The sequence below is a fragment of the Garra rufa genome, chromosome 2, assembly GCF_049309525.1.
Source record: "Garra rufa chromosome 2, GarRuf1.0, whole genome shotgun sequence".
Taxonomy (NCBI): domain Eukaryota; kingdom Metazoa; phylum Chordata; class Actinopteri; order Cypriniformes; family Cyprinidae; genus Garra; species Garra rufa.
In genome coordinates this window covers 31757842-31778656 of record NC_133362.1, presented here as the reverse complement: position 1 = coordinate 31778656, position 20815 = coordinate 31757842, and the positions used below count along the sequence as shown (strand labels likewise).

Genomic DNA, 20815 nt, shown 5'->3' with positions numbered 1-20815 from the left:
TGACCCTGGAGCACAAAACCAGTCATAAGTAGCACGGGTATATTTGTAGCAATAGCCAACAATACATTGTATGGGTAAAAATTATAGATTTTTATTTTATGCCAAAAATCATTAGGATATTAAGTAAAGATCATGTTCTATGAAGATATTTAGTAAATTTCCTTCCGTAAATATATAAAAACTTCATTTTTGTTTAGTAAAATGCATTGCTAAGAACTTCATTTTGACAACTTTAAAGGCGTATTTAGATTTTTTGCACCCTCAGATTCCAGATTTTCGAATAGTTTTATCTCAACCAAATATTGTCCTATCCTAACAAACCTTACATCAATCTAAAGCGTATTTATTCGACTTTCAGATGCTGTATATATCACAATAAAAAAATAAATAAAAAAATGACCCTTATGACTGGTTTTGTGGTCCAGGGTCACATATAAAAAAGCTTTAGTAAGGTCATACAATCAGACATCCCTTTATTTTGAATTCCTCACCTGAGATGTTGATAAGAGTTGTGTCCATCTTCCCGCCCTTGCTTGCAATGAAAGTATCAATAAAAGCTGGACATCCTGTTCGTCTCATCCTGGAAAGACTGACTTTTACAAACTCTAAGTTGATGGAGAGAGAGTCTTTCCTGCCCGTCACTGAAGAGGCCTCCTCATCCACTGCTCCTAAACAAACCAAAGTCATCTCCAGAGTCTCATAATGTTCTTTACAGTATTTAAGAAGTTACATATAAACTGTTATAATATTTCTGAGTATTGTCTGGGCATTGGACTCTTACCCAGTGGTCCTGGTCCAGGTGGGAGGCCAGTAACTGCAGACTTCTGTTTGCCGGCTCCATAAGGATGAAACACATATAGTGAAAAATCGGACATGCAGGCTGTGAAACTCAGACCTGATGAATTTAGGGGTGGGCCTGTTAGATCTGACTGGCTGCTGTGGTGGCGACTCCGGCCTAGAGGACTGGATGGACCTGAGGGATGGAAGAAGTTCCAATGGTTACCTTTAGCCAATACACCCTCAAACTAATACGAATGGTAGTGCATATTAAAATTACATACGAGAAATTTTCAGTACAGTACATTCATACCTTTGCTTCCAGGCACTCTGTTGGCATTGTGTACCGATGGAGGTGTAGACGAGGGTGTGTGTTGGCCCTCAGGTGGATGTGTGCCGCTGGTGGGCTCAAGCTCACCTCTATTGGATGAGAACACCAGGTCCAGAGAGGGAAGTTTCAGCATGCACTCCACTCGAGACATGGGCAGACAGCTGAACCGGATCTGAGATGGCTGAGAAACAAATACGATCAAATTAACCAACCACAATGAGAGGGTTAAATGCGAGTGTTGCTTAAATGAACCGTGGTATACCTGCACCCTGACATAAACGACCACATCCACAGGGAAAGAGGAGTATGGAGATGCAGCAGATGATACAAGAGACACCTGGGACTCTTCTAGAGGCTCCACTGATTCAAAGTGACCTACATCCTCCTCAGGAACATTCAGGGCTACACAAACACACAAGAACTTCAGCATAGTATACGTAATTGTGTTTTGTTACTTTAATATGCAAAGCACACTGACTTGTGTAGTTCCTGTCGACTGGAGTGATGGGAATGGTCTCCAGCGCTTTCTCCAGGAAGTCCAGCAGACATGGGCTGATGACCATTTCCTCTGGCAGTGTCTGCAGAGCTACCCATGCATACAGCTTGGCCGTCTTCACCCCTACACTTGGTTTACCTTTAGCTGCTCACACAAACGCAAAAACAGACATGCATAAAGTCAAAAACAGGCCTTCTCTGTTGCCATTTCATTATGCACTGAAAGCTAAAGATTTCTGTTCGGGATGCAACCATATGGCACCTAATGCACCTCCCCATGCATGCAATATGCATGATGCACAGTAACGCAGCCAAAACATCCAGAAGTTGTTTAACACAAGCATAAGATGCAATGAAATGTCAAAGAAAATGGTTAAAAAGTGCAATCAAAGAATAGCAGTGTCCAGAACTATTTATAGTTTGCAGTTTAATTTACCACCCACTTCCATTGTATAGAAAAGAGAAGAAAATTCAACCCAAAGAAACAACATGAGGCAGAGTAAAATTGTATATTTTTCTGTGAACTATTCCTTGAAGCAATTGTGATATGAATTTAATTACATTGATATTATATTGGAAGATACTTTTATCCAAAGCAATTGGGGATTTACTGTACTATTGTTTATTATATATAACAGTATTTTTTTATTTTAAGTATTATACATTTCTGTTCAAAGGTCTGGGGTCAGTAAGATTTTCTTAAATGAAATAAATACATTTATTCAGCAAGGACAAATGAAAGGTTTCTATATCAAATAAATGCTATTTGTAATGCTATTTTTTGCTATCTTTTTCTCTTCTTCGAATCCTGGATAAATAATTATCAGTTTTTATAAATATTTTAAGCAGCCTAACTGTTTTCAAAATCAATAATGATAAACAGAAATGTTTCTTTAGCATCAAATCAGCATGTTATAATGACTTGATGAAGGATCATGTGACACTGAAGACTGAAGTAATGATGCTGAAAATCAGAGGAATTAAATGCATTCATAAATATATTAAAACAGAAAACGGTTATTTTAATTTAAAAAAGATACATACATATTTTATTATAATATTTAACAATATTAGTCACTTTTTACTGTATTTTTGATCAACCAACCCCAAACTTTTGAACAGTAGGGTATATACATTACCAATCAAAAGTTTTTGAACAGTAAGATTTAAAAAAAAAAAAATACATATTGAATATACTTAAAATATATTCAAATAGAAAGCAGTTATTTTAATTAGTAAAAATATTTAAAAATGTTACTGTTTATGCTGTACTTTAAATCAAATAAATGCAGGTTTGGTGAGCAGAAGAGACTTCTTTAAAAAAACAAAAAAATCTTACTGTTCAAAAACTTTTGAATGGTAGTGTACTTTTAGCTTTAATTAATTTGAATTAAGTTTAAATTAAGTTTTTATAAATGTCAGCAAGATAGTAAGATAGCAAATCGAGAAAGAGGACAAAGAGGGAAAAAACTGTTGCCAATAATATTGTAAAAACAACTAATAAAGGAAGCTTGTCTCAGTCAAATCAGCAGTAAACACACAGAACCACAGCAGAAAAAAGACCCTGCAGAGGCAACTGTGACAGAGATGAGGCTGAGCGCATGCAGGAAGCCAGCGGCAGACAACGAGACAGGAAGAGAGTGTGTACCTGAAGGGAGAGGAGGGGGAGGGGGGGGGAGGAGTGTGTTAGTCCTGTCAGGGCTTGAGGCTGGTGGTGCGGGTGCGTCTCTCATACCATACAGCTTGGACTCTTTGGAAAGGGTTCTTGGAAGGGAAGATCCACGCGAGGCATTGGGCGACTCTGTCTTCAGCATTTTAGAATTGTAATGTAGCTGTAAAATAGACAGAGAATAAGAGGGTGAGTAATTAATGACAGATTTTTTCATTTTGGGGTGAACTACACTTTTAAATATGTCAATAGATATATGAGTGTATTTGGACGGGGTTTTATAGTTCAGTGCTAATGTAACATACCCTGGAAATCCAGAGGTCTCGCGAGAGCACAATTTGAATTGTCTCTAAAAGACACTCTGGAATTGAGCAATGATGCACGTTACTGCATTACGTAAGCAGTTCTGGGAACCAATCAAATCGGTGTATCTGATGTAGGCGGGACAGAGGCGAGCTAAGCTGATGACGACAGCGCTGCGACGTCCGGAATCATTTAGTAAACATTGAAAGATGGCTACAGATGAACACCAGTTGTTTGAAACGGCTTTGGCCGCTACAATGAACGAGTTAGACTTGGCTTTTCATATAAAAGAGGAACAGAAAACTGCGCTCGCATTGTCCCTTTGCAAGAAGGACGTTTTTGCCGTTTTGCCGACTGGATACGCCAAGAGTTTAATCTATCAGTTAGCTCCGCTGGTAGCTCTGGATGTGTCACACCGTGTATTGTTGTGGTGGGTAATGGCGTTATCCAATTGCGTGCAGTGAGAGTTTCAAATGCATGCTTTGTGCCGCCCCTCGAGTTAGGCCCTTTTCATTGCTCGATGCCAGACCCTTAATCTTAATAGATTAGGGTCTGGATTTTTTCCAGGCTAAATGTAACATTTTCTGACCCTCAAAGTCTTAGATTCTACAGTGCGCACCTGACTTTACATGAACTTCAAGAAAATACACATAGTTGTGTGAAGCATGTCAAAAGATCCACAGCAGACCTTAACATCCACTCCAGGGATGTAGAAGACAGTGGTCTCGATATCACTGCTCTTGCTCTGCAGAGAGGTGGGTACCCGCTTAGAATTCAGTAGATGGGAGGTAGAGGCAAAGCTGTGCTGCTGCTTTCGCTTCTTAGGAGGAGAGTCCTGATCTAGGCTCCTTGAACTCCGCTCACAACTCCTAAACATCAGAACGAGAAGGAGAAAGACATTTTTACAGGAGCACTTTGCAGCCCTGATGAAAAAACCAATAGAGAGATAAAGGCATGATGTATTTTTGTAGACCAAAACACAGAAACGGGTTTTTTAGTACTTCCGGTTCCATCAGAGTGAATATTGTTTTTTTGTTTTTTTTGTTGTTAAATGCCTGAAATAATGTTTTGGTTAAAGATTAGTATACAACAGAATTAAAATTTCCTGATAATTTACTAACCCCTATTTCATCCAAGATGTTCATATCTTTCCTTCTTCAGTTTAAAAGAAATTAAGGTTTTTAATGAAAAAAAAAAAAATCCAGGATTTTTCTCCCTATAGTGGACTTCAATGGGGACCAACAGGTTGAAGGTCCAAATTGCAGTTTCAATGCTGCTTTAAAGGGCATCGAAGTCCACTATATGGAGAAAAATCCTTGAATGTTTTCTTCAAAACCTTTAATTTCTTTTGAGTAATTTATCTGTCAATTTTAATTCAGTGAAATAACTCTTTAACACAATATTAGCTATTTTAACGTTTTCAAAATAATAGATATTTTAACGTTTTATTCTATGACATAAAATACCTCAGTAATACCCACTTGTGTTTTTTTTTATGTTACTTGTCTTGAAATAGGTAGTTGCTAACAAGTGGCGAAAAGGAACTAATTAGTCAGGACAGGAAAACTGATCTAATCACTGCTCTGCTTTTACAGCCTAATTCTATTTATGTTCACACTTATGCAAACTATTCTAACCTAAACATCCAGAGAAAATGTTTTGTTTTTCAAATAAAGACTAAAAGCCTACTGGTGGTGTTGCTACAGTCATTAAATCATTGTAATCCAAAAGCCAATGGAAAAATCCTATTGGGTTTTTGTTGAGGGAGCAAGGGTGATGTTAACTTCCGGGTTGGCCAACAAAAATATGTAATCACTGCAGCAGTCTATTAAAAGAATACTTCACCCAAAAACAAAAATTCTGTCATTTATTACTCACCCTAATGTTGTTTCAACCGTAATTAGGTTGAACCACTAATGTCAAATGGACTATTTTAACAAATGTCCTTACTACCTTTCTGGGCCTTGACAGGTCAGTTACATTGCAGGGACAGAAAGCTCTTGTATTTCATCAAAAATATCTTAATTTGGGTTCTGAAGATGAACAAAGGTCTTAATGGTTTGGAATGACAAAGAGGGTGAGTAATTAATGACAGAATTTTCATTTTGGTGTAAACTATCCCTCAAGTCAATGTAGGACAGTGTATTTATTTTGTTGTGTCTCTTCACCTCCTAAGTGCGAGATCTTCATGCTCGGGTGGTTGGGTGCTGGGGTGCAGCACACACTTGCCGCTGTCGATCTCAACACGCACGTCAAGCTCGAAGTCAATGTTTCGCTCAGTGGGCGGAGTTAATCCTCCACGCTGAGGGGGTGTGGCCGGCCAGCGCTCACTGAATAATGCGGACAGTGCAGACTTTCTCTGAGAGCCCCTGAGAAACAAATGACATACATATGATGTCAGTTTAGTGAATGTACTTGTGTTTGTAGAGTGTTTTCATGTACTGTGTGTTTACACACCCTGGTCTGCGATAATAGCTGTGCGGTCTCTCCCTGACAAAGTCTTCCTCTTTATCCGAATCCTCTGAAGAAGTCGAGGAGAGGTCGTCACGGCGGCTATCATCAGGCTGGAAGGGAACGGTTGGTGAAAAGACTGCGGGTGTGCCAGGGGCACTGAACACTGAGCATGATGGGTAATGGGCAGGATCATCAATGGTGACAGACAACAGGTCCAACTCTGTCTCCTCCGGGAACTTCAACAATCAGTGAAAGCCAACAGTCAGATGATTGGTCTATGCCAATTGATCTATCCATCTATTCACCCATTTATTTCTCCTAAAGGATGTTTCTTCGACTACATGAGTGGATCTTACGATCACTTATCCAGGTCACATGTCACCACAAAATCAAAATAAAATTTGGTAAAATTAAATAAAATAAAATAAATAAAGTATTTTAAGGACCATTTTAGTAATGACTTTTTAAGTGTATCATTAGGGATACAACAAACAAACAAAGGGATAGTTCACCCAAAAATGAAATTCTGTCATTAATTACTCACCCTCATGTCGTTCCAAGCCCATAAGACCTTTGTTCGTCTTCAGAACACAAATTAAAATTTATTGAAATCTGAGAGCTCTCTGACCCTCCATAGACAGCAAGGGTCCTACCATATTCAAGGTTGATGTTCTTGGTACCTTTCTGGACCATGAACGTGGTAGGACCCTTTATAAAATGTATCTTAATTTCTGTTCCGAAGACAAACAAAGGTCTTACGGGTTTGGAAAGACATGAGCGCAAGTAATTTGAGTAACAAATTTTCACTTTTGGGTGAACTATCCCTTTAACTTTAACAAATGTGACCCTGGACCACAAAAGTGGTAGCAATAGCAAAACGACATTTTGTATGTGTCAAAATTATCATTAGGATATTAAGTAAAGATCATGTTCGATGAAGATATTTAGTAAATTTTCTACCATAAATATATCAAAACTTAATATTTGATTAGTAATATGCATTGCTAAGAACAACTAGACGATTTTCTTAATATTAAATTTTTTTTTGCACCCTCCGATTCCAGATGTTCAAATAGTTTTATCTTGTCCTATCCTAACAAATCATACACAAATGGAAAGCTTATTTATTCAGCTTTACTCATCTAAAACTGTTTTTGTGGTCCAGGTTCACAAATCTCAAAAATGTTAATTGAAAGTATGAAAGATTTATGTTTGTTATGAGTCCTAAATTTATTTATACATTTAAAACAACTAACTTTTTTTTTTTTTGTAAATTGCATATTTTGAATTCTTTTGCAATCGGTTATCAGACGATATTCAAAATAATTATTGGATATTGGAGAGAAATTGAATATTAATGCTTTACTACCATCATATATCTAAACATTTTACCGTTGGGTTTGTAATTACTATTACATTCAATGGTATTTCTTCTTGCTGCAATACAGACATTTTTAACTTATTTAATTTACTTAAAAATATTGTTCCAATGCAAATAAATAAACAAACAAATAAAGCCTACATGTTATTTTATTTGTTTAGTGATTTTGTGGTGAAATATAACTCTGGCATGTCTAAAAGCTTAATGGCCACTAAAGCTATTATATTGGGTCTATTAGATTAATTCTAATCAAGATTGCAACTGAAATAGAAATCCTTTTATCCAACTGTCTAACATTTACAAATTATCTCATCAACTGGGCTTCTGTTGAGATCACAGAGTGAAAGAGTGCTATGATATTTCCACTAGAGACTTACTTGAATGTCAGTTTATCTATATATCCATCATTCTGTCTCTCTGCCTCTTGACATACTCAAACCCTAAACTGAACTGACTTCCTGCCGATTCAAACTGTATCTGTTGGCTTATAGCTCATAACCAGTGAGCACTTTTAAGAAAGCTTTTCCTTTTCCCAATTCATGCTATCCACTAGGACCCAGCGGAGGAGAGAGGGTGAGAAATGAAGAGATGAAAAGATGGACAGATGACAAGAAAGTCATCATGAGCAATGCAATAGACAAAGATCCAGACATGCTGAAGAAACAAGAGTTGATTAGTTAAACCAGCACAGCACAAGAGCAGCTTCAACAATATGGAGCGAGAGTGTGTGTTAATAAATGTGCGAGCAGAGAGATCAAGAGAAATTAAGACCACTTTTCAGCCTAAGCTCCAAAAGAGCTAAAATCATTCGAGGCGCAGATGATTTTTGATTGGATTCTGAACAGCAGATTTAAGTTTAGCGATTTCACACCACAAGACTTTCATGCAGAGATTTAGAGGTGATTTTAAGATTTGATTTGGACCGTTTTTCTTGGATACCTTAAAAACAGAGTCGGCTGGACTTAGGATTGGGTTTGGGGTTTCCATCTTAAACACAAACAGACTTACTGAGCTATACAGTGCATGAACATATGTGTTTAGCATAGTATGTGTATAGCATACAGTTGAGGTCAAAAGAATCAGAATCTGCAAGATGTTAATTATTTTATCAAAATAAGAGGGATCATACAAAACGCATGTTATTGTTTATTTAGTACTGACCTGAATAAGATATTTCACATAAAAGATGACCCTGTTCAAAAGTTTACATCCCTTTTATTCTTAATACTGTGTTGTTACCAGAATGATCCACAGCTGTGTTTTTTTGTTTAGTAATAATTATTCGTGAGTCCCTTTTTTTGTCCTGAACGGTGAAACTGCTTGCTGTTCTTCAGAAAAATCTTTCAGGTCCCACAAATTCTTTGGCTTTTTAGCATTTTTGTGTATTTGAACCCTTTCCAACAATGACTGTATGATTTTGAGATCCATCTTTTCACACTGAGGACAACTGAGGGACTCATTAGCAACTATTACAGAAGGTTCAAACGCTCACTGATGCTCCAGAAGGAAAATCAATGCATTAGGTGCTGGGTGAAAACATTTTATAATTTAAAGATCAGGATAAATTTAACTTATTTTGTCTTCTGGAAAACATGCAACTATCTTCTGTAGCCTCTAAAGGGCAGTACTAAATACGATATTTAGGCAAAACAAGAAAAATGTACACACTTCCATTCTGTTTAAAAGTTTTCACCTCCGGCTCTTAATGCATAATTTCCTTCTGGATTATCAGTAAGTGTTCAGCCTTCTGTGATAGTTGCATGTGAAAATGCTGGAAAACCAAAGAATTTGTGGGATCTGATGAATTCCCAAAGAATTAGTGGATTTTTCTGAAGAACAGCAAGCAGTTTATCTGTTTAGGACAAACAAGGGACTCATGAACAACAATGTATAAAGAATCAAGTGTATGTAAACTTTTGAACAGGGTAATTTTTATAAATTCAACTATTTTCTCTTGTGGACTATATGTAAACACCTTTTACATGAAATATCTCATTCAGGTCAGTACTGAATAAACAATAACATGCATTTTGTATGATCCCTCTTATTTTGATACAATTACAATTAAATAAATAAATTAAATAACATTTTGCAGATTCTAAAAGGGGGATGTAAACTTTTGACCTCAACTGCACACATGGCTTTCATTAAGTCAAGAGTGAAGCACTTGAAGGTGAAACCATAAAACCAATAAGTGTGTGTGTGTGTGTGTGTGTGTTTGTTTTTGTGACATATCAGGACACAAATTTGTGTAATAACATGGCTATGGCATAGGTATTACAAGGAGAGGGTGACTTATGAGGACATTGCCCATGTCCCCACTTTTCAAAAGGCTTATAAATCATATAGAATACGTTTTTTTGAGAATGTAAAGATATGCACAGTCTCCTGTGAGGGCTAGGTTTAGGTGTAGGGAAGGTGTAGGGTGATAGCAAATATCGTTTGTACAGTATAAAAACCATTACGTCTATGGAATGTCCCCACAATTCACAAAAACAAACGTGTGTGTGTGTGTGTGTGTGTGTGTGTGTGTGTGTGTGTGTGTGTGTGTGTGTGTGTGTGTGTGTGTGTGTGTGTGTGTGTGTATTTGTCCAAGCACACTGCTGTTCAAAAGTTTGGGGTCAAAAAAAAAAATTATGTTCACCAAGGCTGCTTTTATTTGATCAAAATACAGTAAAAACAGCAATATTGGTAATAATGAATTATTTGATGAATACAAATAAATAGAAAATTAATAATTGTTGAAATGAAATAATTGTTTTGTAATATTTTAAAATGTCTTGACTGTCCCTTTTGATCAATTTAATGCATCCCTGTTAAACAGGTTTTTTACATTTTAAAAGATATCTTACTGACCCCAAATTTTTGAATGGTAGTAAATGTAAAAAGCAAAGCTTTATTTAATGTTACAACTTTGTTGACACATAAACAATGAACTTGAAGATGGAACAACACAATGATAACACATGATGCATACAACATTTTAAATTAACAAATGTATAGATTCAGACACACAGATGTACACGTGCACACTACCGTGTCGATGTTGAAGGTAACCCTTGGTGCTGGAGACGCTGCATCCACTTTAATGTCTGGCAAGTCATCCCTTTAGAGAGATTTAAAAAAAAAAAAAAACAACAACAACAACAACAAACAAATTAAGGATGTGTCACTGAAATGTGAACCTGGACCACAAAACCAGTCATAAGGGTCATTTTTTTATTGAGAGTTAATCTGAATAAGCTTTCCATTAGCTGAGATACAACTATTTGAAAATCTGGAATATGATATTTATGGTAGGAATTTTACAAAATATCTATGAAACATGATCTTTACTTAATATCCAAATAATTTTTGGCATTAAACAAAAATCAACTATTTTAACCCATACAATGTATTGTCTGTGCTACTTAAGACTGTTTTTGTGGTCCAGAGTCACAAATACATGAACTCATCTGTAATTAAATGTGAGTGGGTGTGTATATGTGAGTGTGTCCATGTACCTGGGTCTATCCGACCTCTTCATTGGTGGTCTGCCTGTTGCTGAAATGCTCTTTGACCTGCTGTTGCTGTAGCTGGGTTTGTAGCCTAAACCCCATTTATCTTTTAATGATGCAGCCTATCAAAAAAAAAAAAAAAAAAAACTCAATTAAAGTAACATTTAATCTCCACCACATTTACAATGTAGTGGTATGAATAAAATCTCTCACCCGCATGCTGGAGCGCCGTAGCTTCTTTCGTACATCTCGACGGATATCATTGACAGCGACAGATTCCAAATGCTGATAGCGTTGAATTTCCTGGTTTATGGTGCCTTCACTTGCTCCCAGTTTCCTTAGAGAGAAAAAAAAATTGAATTATAGGGATTTCTTTGAAGCAGAAACAACAGATTGACTTTTCAACTGGTATTGCTTGATTAATATTAGGTTGAAATTACTTAAGATCATCAATGACTTTGGCCTGCTCATTGAGTTCTCTAATATCCACCAAGCGCTTGGAGAACTTCCGTCCACGAGCATCAGTTATCTGATTGCTCATGACTGCCTGTCTGCGCAGGTCAACAGACTCCTGTAAGAGGAAAATGACAGTCAAATTAATACATTTAAGAGACACACTTAAGGGGTGGGCCGTATGACAAATTCTGATTTTTTCTTATCATGATATGAGCATTCAGAGATGATTATTTTTATTTATTTATTTTTACAAATATTAAATTACACAATTACACTGCCATTTAAAAGTTTGGGGTTGGTAAGATGTTTAAAATTTTTTAAGGAAGACTTGCTGCATTTTTCTGACAAATTAAAATAACTGTTTTCTAATTTTTTTTTTTTTATTCAATTTATTCCTGTAATGGTAAAGCTGAATTTTTAGCAGCTATTACTCCAGTCTTGAGTGTCATTATGCTGAAAAAAGTTGGACTGCTTAATATTTTTTGGAAACTTTCAGGCAGGGTCGGAAATTAAAAATGGCAAAAATGGCACCAGAATGAACAATGTATTACGGCTGCTGCTATTAAAATGAAAAGTGAAAATGAATGAAAAGTGTCAATTTGCTGAATTACATTCAGATTCGCTCACACTTCATCAGATTGCTTTTATGCGCCGTTTTGTGCAGTGTTGAGCCTTATAACCAATCAAATGCATTTCTGTTGAACTTAGGAATGCATTGGCAAATCAGAGGCATTAAGATTAGTTAGTGCTGAAAATGCCAGAGCTGTTGATGAGTATGCATGCTCGCAAATTCCCTTATCCTAAACAACATAGTACAGATATGATGTAAATAAAAGATTCATTTTGTAGTTTTTATGATTATAATGAGAATTTTAGCATAACTTGCGCTAGACTTGGCTAATGTCATGTTTCTCTGGAAAGCCAGAAAGTGATGTGTCCAAAACGAAACAAACATTTTTATTGTTTTCTACATCAATATTAATAATTATTATTTCAATCAGTGTTGCCAAGTCATGTCCGCGTGTTGAAGCGACCCTGACAACGTAATATTTAGCCCTTGCAATGCTAATGCAATGCTAATGCATAATTTTCACAGAGGGACGCCCCTCAAATTACGATTGGGATACTTTTGGGCTACTTTTGAATAGCGATTGGGCGGGTTTGGTTTTGAAAACCTGGCAACCCTGATTACAATATAAAGAGCAATAACCTACAATAGTGTTTTTGTCATAATATTGCAGCCCTATGAGCTTCTTTTTTTTACATAGTTAGATACAATTTTAAAACAGTCTATTGTTATTGACAACAGTTTAAAATATTGATTTAAGTAATTTAAGTATATTTACATATTTGACATTTAAGATAACATATGGTTTTGTAATAATAAGGTGATTATAAAAATTGCCCTCACAAATGTGACCCTGGACCACAAAACCAGTCTTAAGTCGCTGGGGTTTGTTTGTAGCAATAGCTAAAAATACATGGTATGGGTCAAAATTATTGTTTTTTCTTTTATGCCAAAAATCATTAGGAAATTAAGTAAAGATCATGTTCCATTAAGCTTTTTTTGTAAAATTTCTATTGTAAATATATCAAAATGTAATTTTTGATTAGTAATATGCATTGTTAAGAGCTTAATTTGGACAACTTTTAAAGGTGATTTTCTCAGTATTTTGATTTATTTGCACCCTCAGATTCCAGATTTTCAAATAGATGTATCTCGGCCAAATATTGTCCTATCCTAACAAACCATACATCAATAGAAAGCTTATTTATTGAGCTTCCATATGATGCATACATCTCAGTTTTGTAAAATTTTACCTTGACTGGTTTTGTGGTCCAGGGTCACAAATGTAAAAAATACCCCTGGAAATCAATTCCGGGGGCAAATGTTGCACCTTAATGGAAAAGTTAATTTCTGACCCTGCTATTATGATTCTTTGATGAATAGAAACTTCAAATGAACATCATTTATTTAAAATATTTTATATTTTGTTTTTTTTAACTATGTAAAAAGTCTGTATTGTCTTCTATAATCAATTTAACATGTCATTGCTGAATAAAAGCATTAATTTTTCAAAAAATGACAGTGTATATTTTGTAGAAAATTCAATTATTTGTTATTTTGTTTTGAAGTTGTTATATCATATAATCATATAGTGAAATCAGAACCTGTTGCCATATTTTAACACTCACACAGCCCAGCCCTGGGTAAAATCATGCATAAGGGTTTGAAATCACACTGACTGCTGAACAGTCAAAATAAGTGTAGATCATTACAACACATCAGACAAAGAAAAAAAAAATCACAACACCACCCCAAAAAACTGATTACTGAACACAGCTTGTCCATGAGAAATGCATCCTTTGAAAATGGGGAGTTACTGGCCATTCATTTCTCATGGAGAGGCATCAGGCAAGACTAAAAGGCAGCAGGAAACTGTAGAATCCAGACTCGCTCGACATATCTGAGTTCAAGGCACAATTCAACAAGGTTTTGAGTGATGTGACTGATCTTAAAAGCAACTTCCACCCTGAGAGCATGAACAAGATAGAGAGAAAGAATGTGACAGAGAAACAAAGAGGATTGAAAGGCAAACGGGAGCTCTGAAGTACATACACAGCCCCAGGACAGGGGTCTGGGATGTCTAGTTCGTTCTGCATTGGCTGTGGGTGGCAGGCGAACACTTCTCGACTTTAGCCGAGTGATTGTGGATGATGGAGAAATATTACGACACTCAGAAGGTGAGAGGGGAGGGGGGCTGTGGCTAATGCCCAGAATGCTGTTCACCAGCCTCCTCCTGAATGAAAGTCTGGGACTGAGATCCCCTTCAGGACACTGCAAACATGGGCTGGTTTTAAACAAATGCACACCACTACACAGACACTCACATTAACATACATGTACAAACAACAATAAAACCAAAGAAACAGACAATATGAATCAAATATTCACAAACACTTTACACTGAAATCAACAAATACATTTAATACGCAAAGAGTGCAAGCTCTGACCGTGTGTAAGGGGGGAGACATGCCGTCGCTCTCGTCCTCGTCTGACAAGTCAGCCATGTTGACCGAGTTGAAGTCTGCGATGTCATCATTGTCCTCTTCACCGGTCAAAGAGGTGAGCGTGTTACCCAGAGCATTCAGACGCTTACCGATGTTGGGATCCATGTGTACATCGATACCACACATCTTCCACAGGACATTTAGCGTCCATGTTCCTGCACTGCTGCTGTCTGAAGTATTGAAAGATTTTGTAATTTAATAAAGACAAAGATCAAGATTCAATTCAATTAAACTGACAAATGTTTACTTCCTTAATGCACATTCTTGTTTTTGGTCTTATTTTGTGCATTAATGTACACTATGGTTCAAAAGTTTGGGGTCAGAAAGATCTTTTTAAGAAATTAACACTTTTATTCAGCAAGTAAGCATTAAATTGATCAAAAGTGACAGTAAAGACTAGGGCTGCCACCCAATAGTCGACTAACCGCATGGATGGAAGTGCCGATGTGGTCACTTGTTCTTAAAATACTTTTTTGTTCATACAGATAAAAGAAACACATCTACAATCTCATCGAATTTGTAAAGACTCTGCGATTATTTGTGTGTACCCACAATAACAACGTAACGTTGCACTTTTGTAAAATAATTAAAGCAAACAGGATGTGCTTTCTGCTGTCTCCGTCTTTTTGAACTTGTGCAAGAAAATTCAAAACTCTGCGTATACTTGTCTTACAGACATGAAAATCTATTTACATAAACTTTAAAATGAACCAATTCATACAGAAAACAAATATTGTCAAATTAAGTAATCCGTATGAAACATGCATACATGTTTCATGACTGCTATTGCTTTCACCCTACACACTGCTCTCTCCCACCTGGAAAATAAAAACACTTATGTGAGAGTGCTGTTTGTGGACTATAGCTCAGCATTTAACACCATAGTGCCTGCCACACTTGTCGCGAAGCTACAGGCTCTAGGACTAAACAGATCACTGTGTAGCTGGATCCTGGAAAACAGGTGGTCAGAATGGGCAGCATAACTTCATCTCTGCTGACCCTCAACACTGGTGCTCCTCAGGGCTGCGTTCTCAGTCCACTCCTGTACTCCCTGTACACACATGACTGCACAGCCACACACAGCTCCAATGTCATCGTCAAATTTGCTGACGACACAACGGTGATAGGCCTGATCACTGACAATGATGAGACTGCCTACAGAGAGGAGGTGAGCACCCTGACCAAATGGTGTCAGGAGAACCACCTCTCACTCAATATCGATAAGACTAAGGAGCTGGTGGTGGATTTTAGGAGACAGAGCAGAGAACACACACCCATCACCATCAAGTGACAGAAAAACATTAAGCAGAAGTAATGCCTTTTAAAAATTCAGCTTTGCCTTCATAGAAATAAATGACATTTTCAACAAAAAAAAAAAAATGAAATTAACAATATTTCACAATATTACTGTTGTTACTGTATTTTTGATTAAATAAACAAAACCTTGGTAAAAGATTTAAACTCTTACCGACCCCAAACATTTCAGTGTTTTTATATAGTTTATTTTTTTTTTCTAATTTAACATACCATTTTATACAACTGTTCTTTCTGGTTCTCGGATACGATTGGCTGACAGCCTTTTTCAGGCATGCAATACTCTAGTGATAACAGAACTCTAACTGTTTCACAATGCCTACAGTATTCCTCACAGCGAGTGCCCAAATCCACCATAATTATATAAATAATATGGTTTTTGTGACACGGAATGTAGTTTTAAGAGTTTTTTTAGGCGAGAATGCAGTTGTTTAGACTTCAAATATGCGGTTTGTTAATAAAGATAATGTGTATTTGAAAATTTGCTTAGACTTTTTTGGAGATGTGAGCTTCAGGGCATCAGCGGCTGTTCAACGCTCATGAACCCGCCGAGAGCAGCCTTACCTTGGCCAGATCTTCTGGAATTTGCAGCTGGCTCTGATGTCTCTATAGTGGTTAAACATGAGATATAATTCGTTTTTGGTAAACCTAACAGGCAATATTTGGTCTCATTAATCTAATTATTTGTTCCAAGGCAAAATATTTTTTATATAACTAATGCTGTATATCCACTGCCTTTGTACTTTTGACTGAATTGCCTAGCAACTTTTATGATGACGGTTGTTTTAAGCTATTAAATATTGCTATTCAATAAATAATATTTGATATAAATAATAGAAGTTGAATTAAGCTGAAGAATGAATGCTGTATCAGATGCAGGTAACCACACTCGCTCAGTCTATCTCTCTCATACTCGACTCTGCATAATACAGTGAGCTTTTAATACAGTAACACAATCAGCTTTTAATGAAGCAACTCAATGTTCCTTCATTACTAGTTCTAAAGTGACTTTTCCGAAGTAGTAAAAGGGGCTTGGGCTCAGCTGTTAAACTGTCAAACTGAGATTTGAATCCATGGCGGAAATTAGTACTTTGCACAGAAGAGGGTTTTTAAAGACACTCCGTTGTTGTCTCTTTTTTATCTACACACTTGTGCTATCGAACTGTTATAAAATGTGCAATATCACACTTGTAGCCTACGGCCAAATCAGAGCCGTGCTGATATACAGCCGTATCACACTGCTCCTGTGATATTGCTCATTTACTCAAAATACTGAAGAACACTGTTTTGCTCATACCTGCAGAGGCCTGGCCTGTCGTTCTGGAGCAAACCTCATAAGTACCATCAGGGACAACACCTGGAAAGTCACATTTAGTATTTAAAGAATCAGGGAAGCATTATGGGGCCAAATACAGACACAACCAAGTTAACATTGAGTGTTACTCACAGGCATTCATCACCAGTTCCCCTCTGATCTCAGGTTTCCAGTCATCCCAAGTTGTCTCAAAACCCTCAGCAAATCGAATGCAAAAGTTCTTGAAATGGCCTTTGCTGACCAAAGATTCGGAGGAGCAGGCTGTGATTAGCGTACTCTCGATGGTTAACACCAGTGCTGAGCCAGTGTCAAAATCAATAGTGTGATTGGCCTAATGTAAAGTAGAAAGACGAGACAAAGATTTAACATCCATCGTTCTGATCCGTAGTTAAAGGCACCAATCTGATGAGTTTAAACATTAAAAAGATATATAAAGAAATTAATTGTGTATCAGTAAGGATCCACCTGTGTGGAGCTGGTGATGGGCAAGCAGATACCCAGGTCATTCACAGTGAGCTGTAGGAACAGAGTGCTGAAGGCCTGGACGCTGGTCTGCTGTATGGCTGGCAGTTTGTCTACCACCTCTTTGGTGGCCATATGAATATCCGAGTTGAGAGCCAAGCGCTGTTCCTTCCAGTTATCATAGGCAGCCTTATAGTTTAGCCAGAACAGAACAGCTGCAACATACAAATACACAATTACAAACCATAAAATCCACCAATGGATATGTATGAAAACAAAAGGCTAGGTGTGGACTGACCTCTGTCAAATGCTACTGGCTGAGCAAAAACGATAGGACGGTTGAGTGTGATCAGGACAGCCTCTTTGTCAGAGCTGCTACTGATCTCCTCTTGAAGAGCATTGCGTAAACCGATTCGAGTTCGGAAATACGCCACCTGGTGGAAATCTGACCCCGCCTCCTCATACACCTGCAAGAGACAGTGTCATGACAATAGTAAATAACTATCAAACTATGAAAATCTACAGTAAAGGTTAATGAGAGCAATGACAGTGTTTTTTATGTTTCTACTACCTGATGTTTGACAATTTGCCCTAGAGCCAAATTGAGATCCACTTGACATTTCCCAAAGAGCTTCAGGTAGTTACTTCCAGTGGGAGTAGTCTTGCACTGAACCCGATTGGACAGTTCAAGCTCAATCCAGCCTGTCTCAAAGCGCACCGCCCTCATAGAGGGAGTGGTAGCCGTCATTTGAATCCCCTACGACAGAAAAGGCATATTGAAGAAGTTTAAAAAGTCAGCAAGATTCACCAGAATAAATAAACACAAAATTTAAGGAGGGACAAACCTTAAATGTCAGATTTATAGAATAAAGCAGGATTTTAGGTTTGTCACCATCTGTTGACACATCATGTTCATTCCACAGTGGGATTGGCTGTTCCCCTCCTACAGACACAAACACATTTCAATCAGCTGGTGTGAAATCACGCTAAGTCAAGTAAAAAAAAATCAAATGATAGCTAAGGGTGGGCAAAATTTCCGTTACTTTGGTAGAAATTTGTCAACTGATAGAGATTTCTGACTATCGTCTCTATAGCGGTTACATGCTTATGTGACATTACTATGCTACCTCGTCACGAAAACGCATAATTCGCACACGTTTTTAGGAATTTCAGTTTAAAAATAAGTGATTTTAAGCCGTTAAAATGCAATAAGCAGCGAAAGAGAATTTATTTCGTTATATGCGCATACGGTCATAGTAATGAAGTAATGAACAGTGTTATTTTTGACGCTTTATAGGCCTTAAACGGTTAAATAGACACACTCGTATGTGTCAAAAAGTCTGTCTTAGCAAGTTTTGTAGATAACACATTAATTAAGGTCTTAAGTGAAAGCAAACAGCTGAGAAAGAAAACACAGTCTAATATTCCTGCTGTTTTTTTTTTTCATTTATGTTAATCAAAGAACAAACGATAGAAACTCTCTCACTGCTCTTTTGTAGGGTTTGTACAGAAACTGCAAAATGAAATTCCAGGACTTTCAAGGACTTTTCAAGTACTACTTTTTTGGTTTTCAAGGACTAAAATCAGAGATCTCACTAAACAATATCATTATCTTCTTTTAAATTCTAATAAATAAATTAATAAAACAAAACAGTACTAACAAAGTGCAGCACATGCACAGCATGCAATGACTGTGGCAATGTTAACATTTTGAACATATACTATGGCAAAGTTACTGATTTCCTTATTCAAAGCAATTTTTTTTCATGAATATATAATTGACCTGAAGAATGAAAGCAATATCATACACTTGGAAACATATGAGCTATATCAAGCTCACAGACACTATGGGTGTGCGTTTAGTTTACAAGATGAAACAAAATACAGATATTCGATTTACTAGAATGAGACAATATTTTCAAAAAATTAAATTAAGTTTCAAAAAGTCAAGTTCAAGTAACTAAAACTAAACTCTTGTAACTTTAATAAGAAAAAATATATATTTAATTTACATAGTAAAGAATATGCAGTGTTTTATACATTTGATTACTTTGCATAATGTATGTAGCATTTGTAGTTTTGTTGTCCTATTGCTTGTAATTAGTTTATTTATTATTGGGGTTTTTTTAAATCGCTGACTGTTCATTTGTCTTAAGTGAGCCTGAGGTTTTATATATATATATATATATATATATATATATATATATATATATAATTCAGGCAGGTATTAGCTTTTTGTGATATTGACACAGGTAAAAAGAATTATGAAACCTTATTTTAAAGCAAAAATAACTATAATGTGATATATATTGTCACCGTGAAATAAAATGATTCAATATTGTGATATAAGTTTAGTCATATCGCCCACTCCTAATGACAGCAAAACAAAGCAAAACATAGATAGATAGATAGATCAAAAGCTCATCCATTTATTCTATTTGTTCTCCATCACACATACCTGACACCTTCTGGATGACCTCATTGACCTCCTTCATGAAGACCTTCTGAAGGAAGACTAGATGGTTGAGCAAATCTGTGGTCAAGTTGTGTTCAAAAGATCCAATCTAAAAATGAAGAAACCAGTATAATGCATTTGAAACACTTCCATAAATCTGTTAAAACAAGCTTGATAATCTAATAATCAAGCACCACATTTACTCCAATGTCTCATTGCAATAATAATGGCACACCTCAGCTACACAGCGCAAGTAATTTCCCTGAAGATAGTTGCTGTATTCTGGGGCCCAGGCAGTGTCGCTGTGGCCCTCGTGCTCCTGTATGATGTACTGTCCTGACATGGTGACAGGAGGCAGATTCAGGCTGGCAGTGGGAGGCATGGCCGACACATCCACAGGGGAAACTTTCGACTGGAAACACAGCTTATGATTGGGTAGTTCAAAAGTGAACCTCGTCTGAGCACCTATGAGAGGTAAACACCAAAGTGTTAAATCATTGTAATTGTTGCAGGGTGGCTTGAAATAATAATAATAAAAAAATTTCATAGAATTGTGGGTACCTGTCATACCATGGCTCTTCATACGACCCATCTTGTATTCTGCTTTGAGAGAGGGCAATAGGGCAGCACCAATAGTGATCCCATCCAACATAGCGCTGAATTTCAACACGATTGGCTTCTTCTCCAATCCTTCAGGCAGCTGAGGAAACTCATTGGCCTCCACCGGAGTTTGATTGACACTCACTTCGGATGGCTGTGGAGTAGGCGTGTCTTCGCGGTTGGGCGGTGGGCTGATATAAACAGATTTTAATTTAATATGGGCAAAAAAAAAAA

The 20815-nt window shown here is 36.8% G+C and overlaps 1 protein-coding gene across 1 annotated transcript in view; it reads right to left on the bottom strand.

Moving 5' to 3' along the window:
* The window catches only part of kiaa1109 (KIAA1109 ortholog), an 88227-nt gene that overhangs the window by 19031 nt on the left and 48381 nt on the right, over positions 1-20815 (bottom strand). The window contains exons 50-74 of the mRNA XM_073834118.1: positions 20543-20772; positions 20217-20446; positions 19985-20090; positions 18372-18469; positions 18098-18283; positions 17825-17993; positions 17530-17741; positions 17197-17395; positions 17047-17106; positions 14379-14605; positions 13984-14202; positions 11348-11478; positions 11121-11244; positions 10914-11029; positions 10447-10516; positions 8350-8397; positions 6033-6265; positions 5744-5944; positions 4264-4444; positions 3252-3435; positions 1587-1748; positions 1371-1510; positions 1091-1289; positions 782-973; positions 492-668 (exon numbers count right to left, since the gene is read on the bottom strand). Coding sequence (XP_073690219.1) covers positions 492-668; positions 782-973; positions 1091-1289; positions 1371-1510; positions 1587-1748; positions 3252-3435; positions 4264-4444; positions 5744-5944; positions 6033-6265; positions 8350-8397; positions 10447-10516; positions 10914-11029; positions 11121-11244; positions 11348-11478; positions 13984-14202; positions 14379-14605; positions 17047-17106; positions 17197-17395; positions 17530-17741; positions 17825-17993; positions 18098-18283; positions 18372-18469; positions 19985-20090; positions 20217-20446; positions 20543-20772 — 4094 coding nt within the window. The remainder of the gene's footprint in view (positions 1-491; positions 669-781; positions 974-1090; positions 1290-1370; positions 1511-1586; positions 1749-3251; positions 3436-4263; positions 4445-5743; positions 5945-6032; positions 6266-8349; positions 8398-10446; positions 10517-10913; positions 11030-11120; positions 11245-11347; positions 11479-13983; positions 14203-14378; positions 14606-17046; positions 17107-17196; positions 17396-17529; positions 17742-17824; positions 17994-18097; positions 18284-18371; positions 18470-19984; positions 20091-20216; positions 20447-20542; positions 20773-20815) is intronic.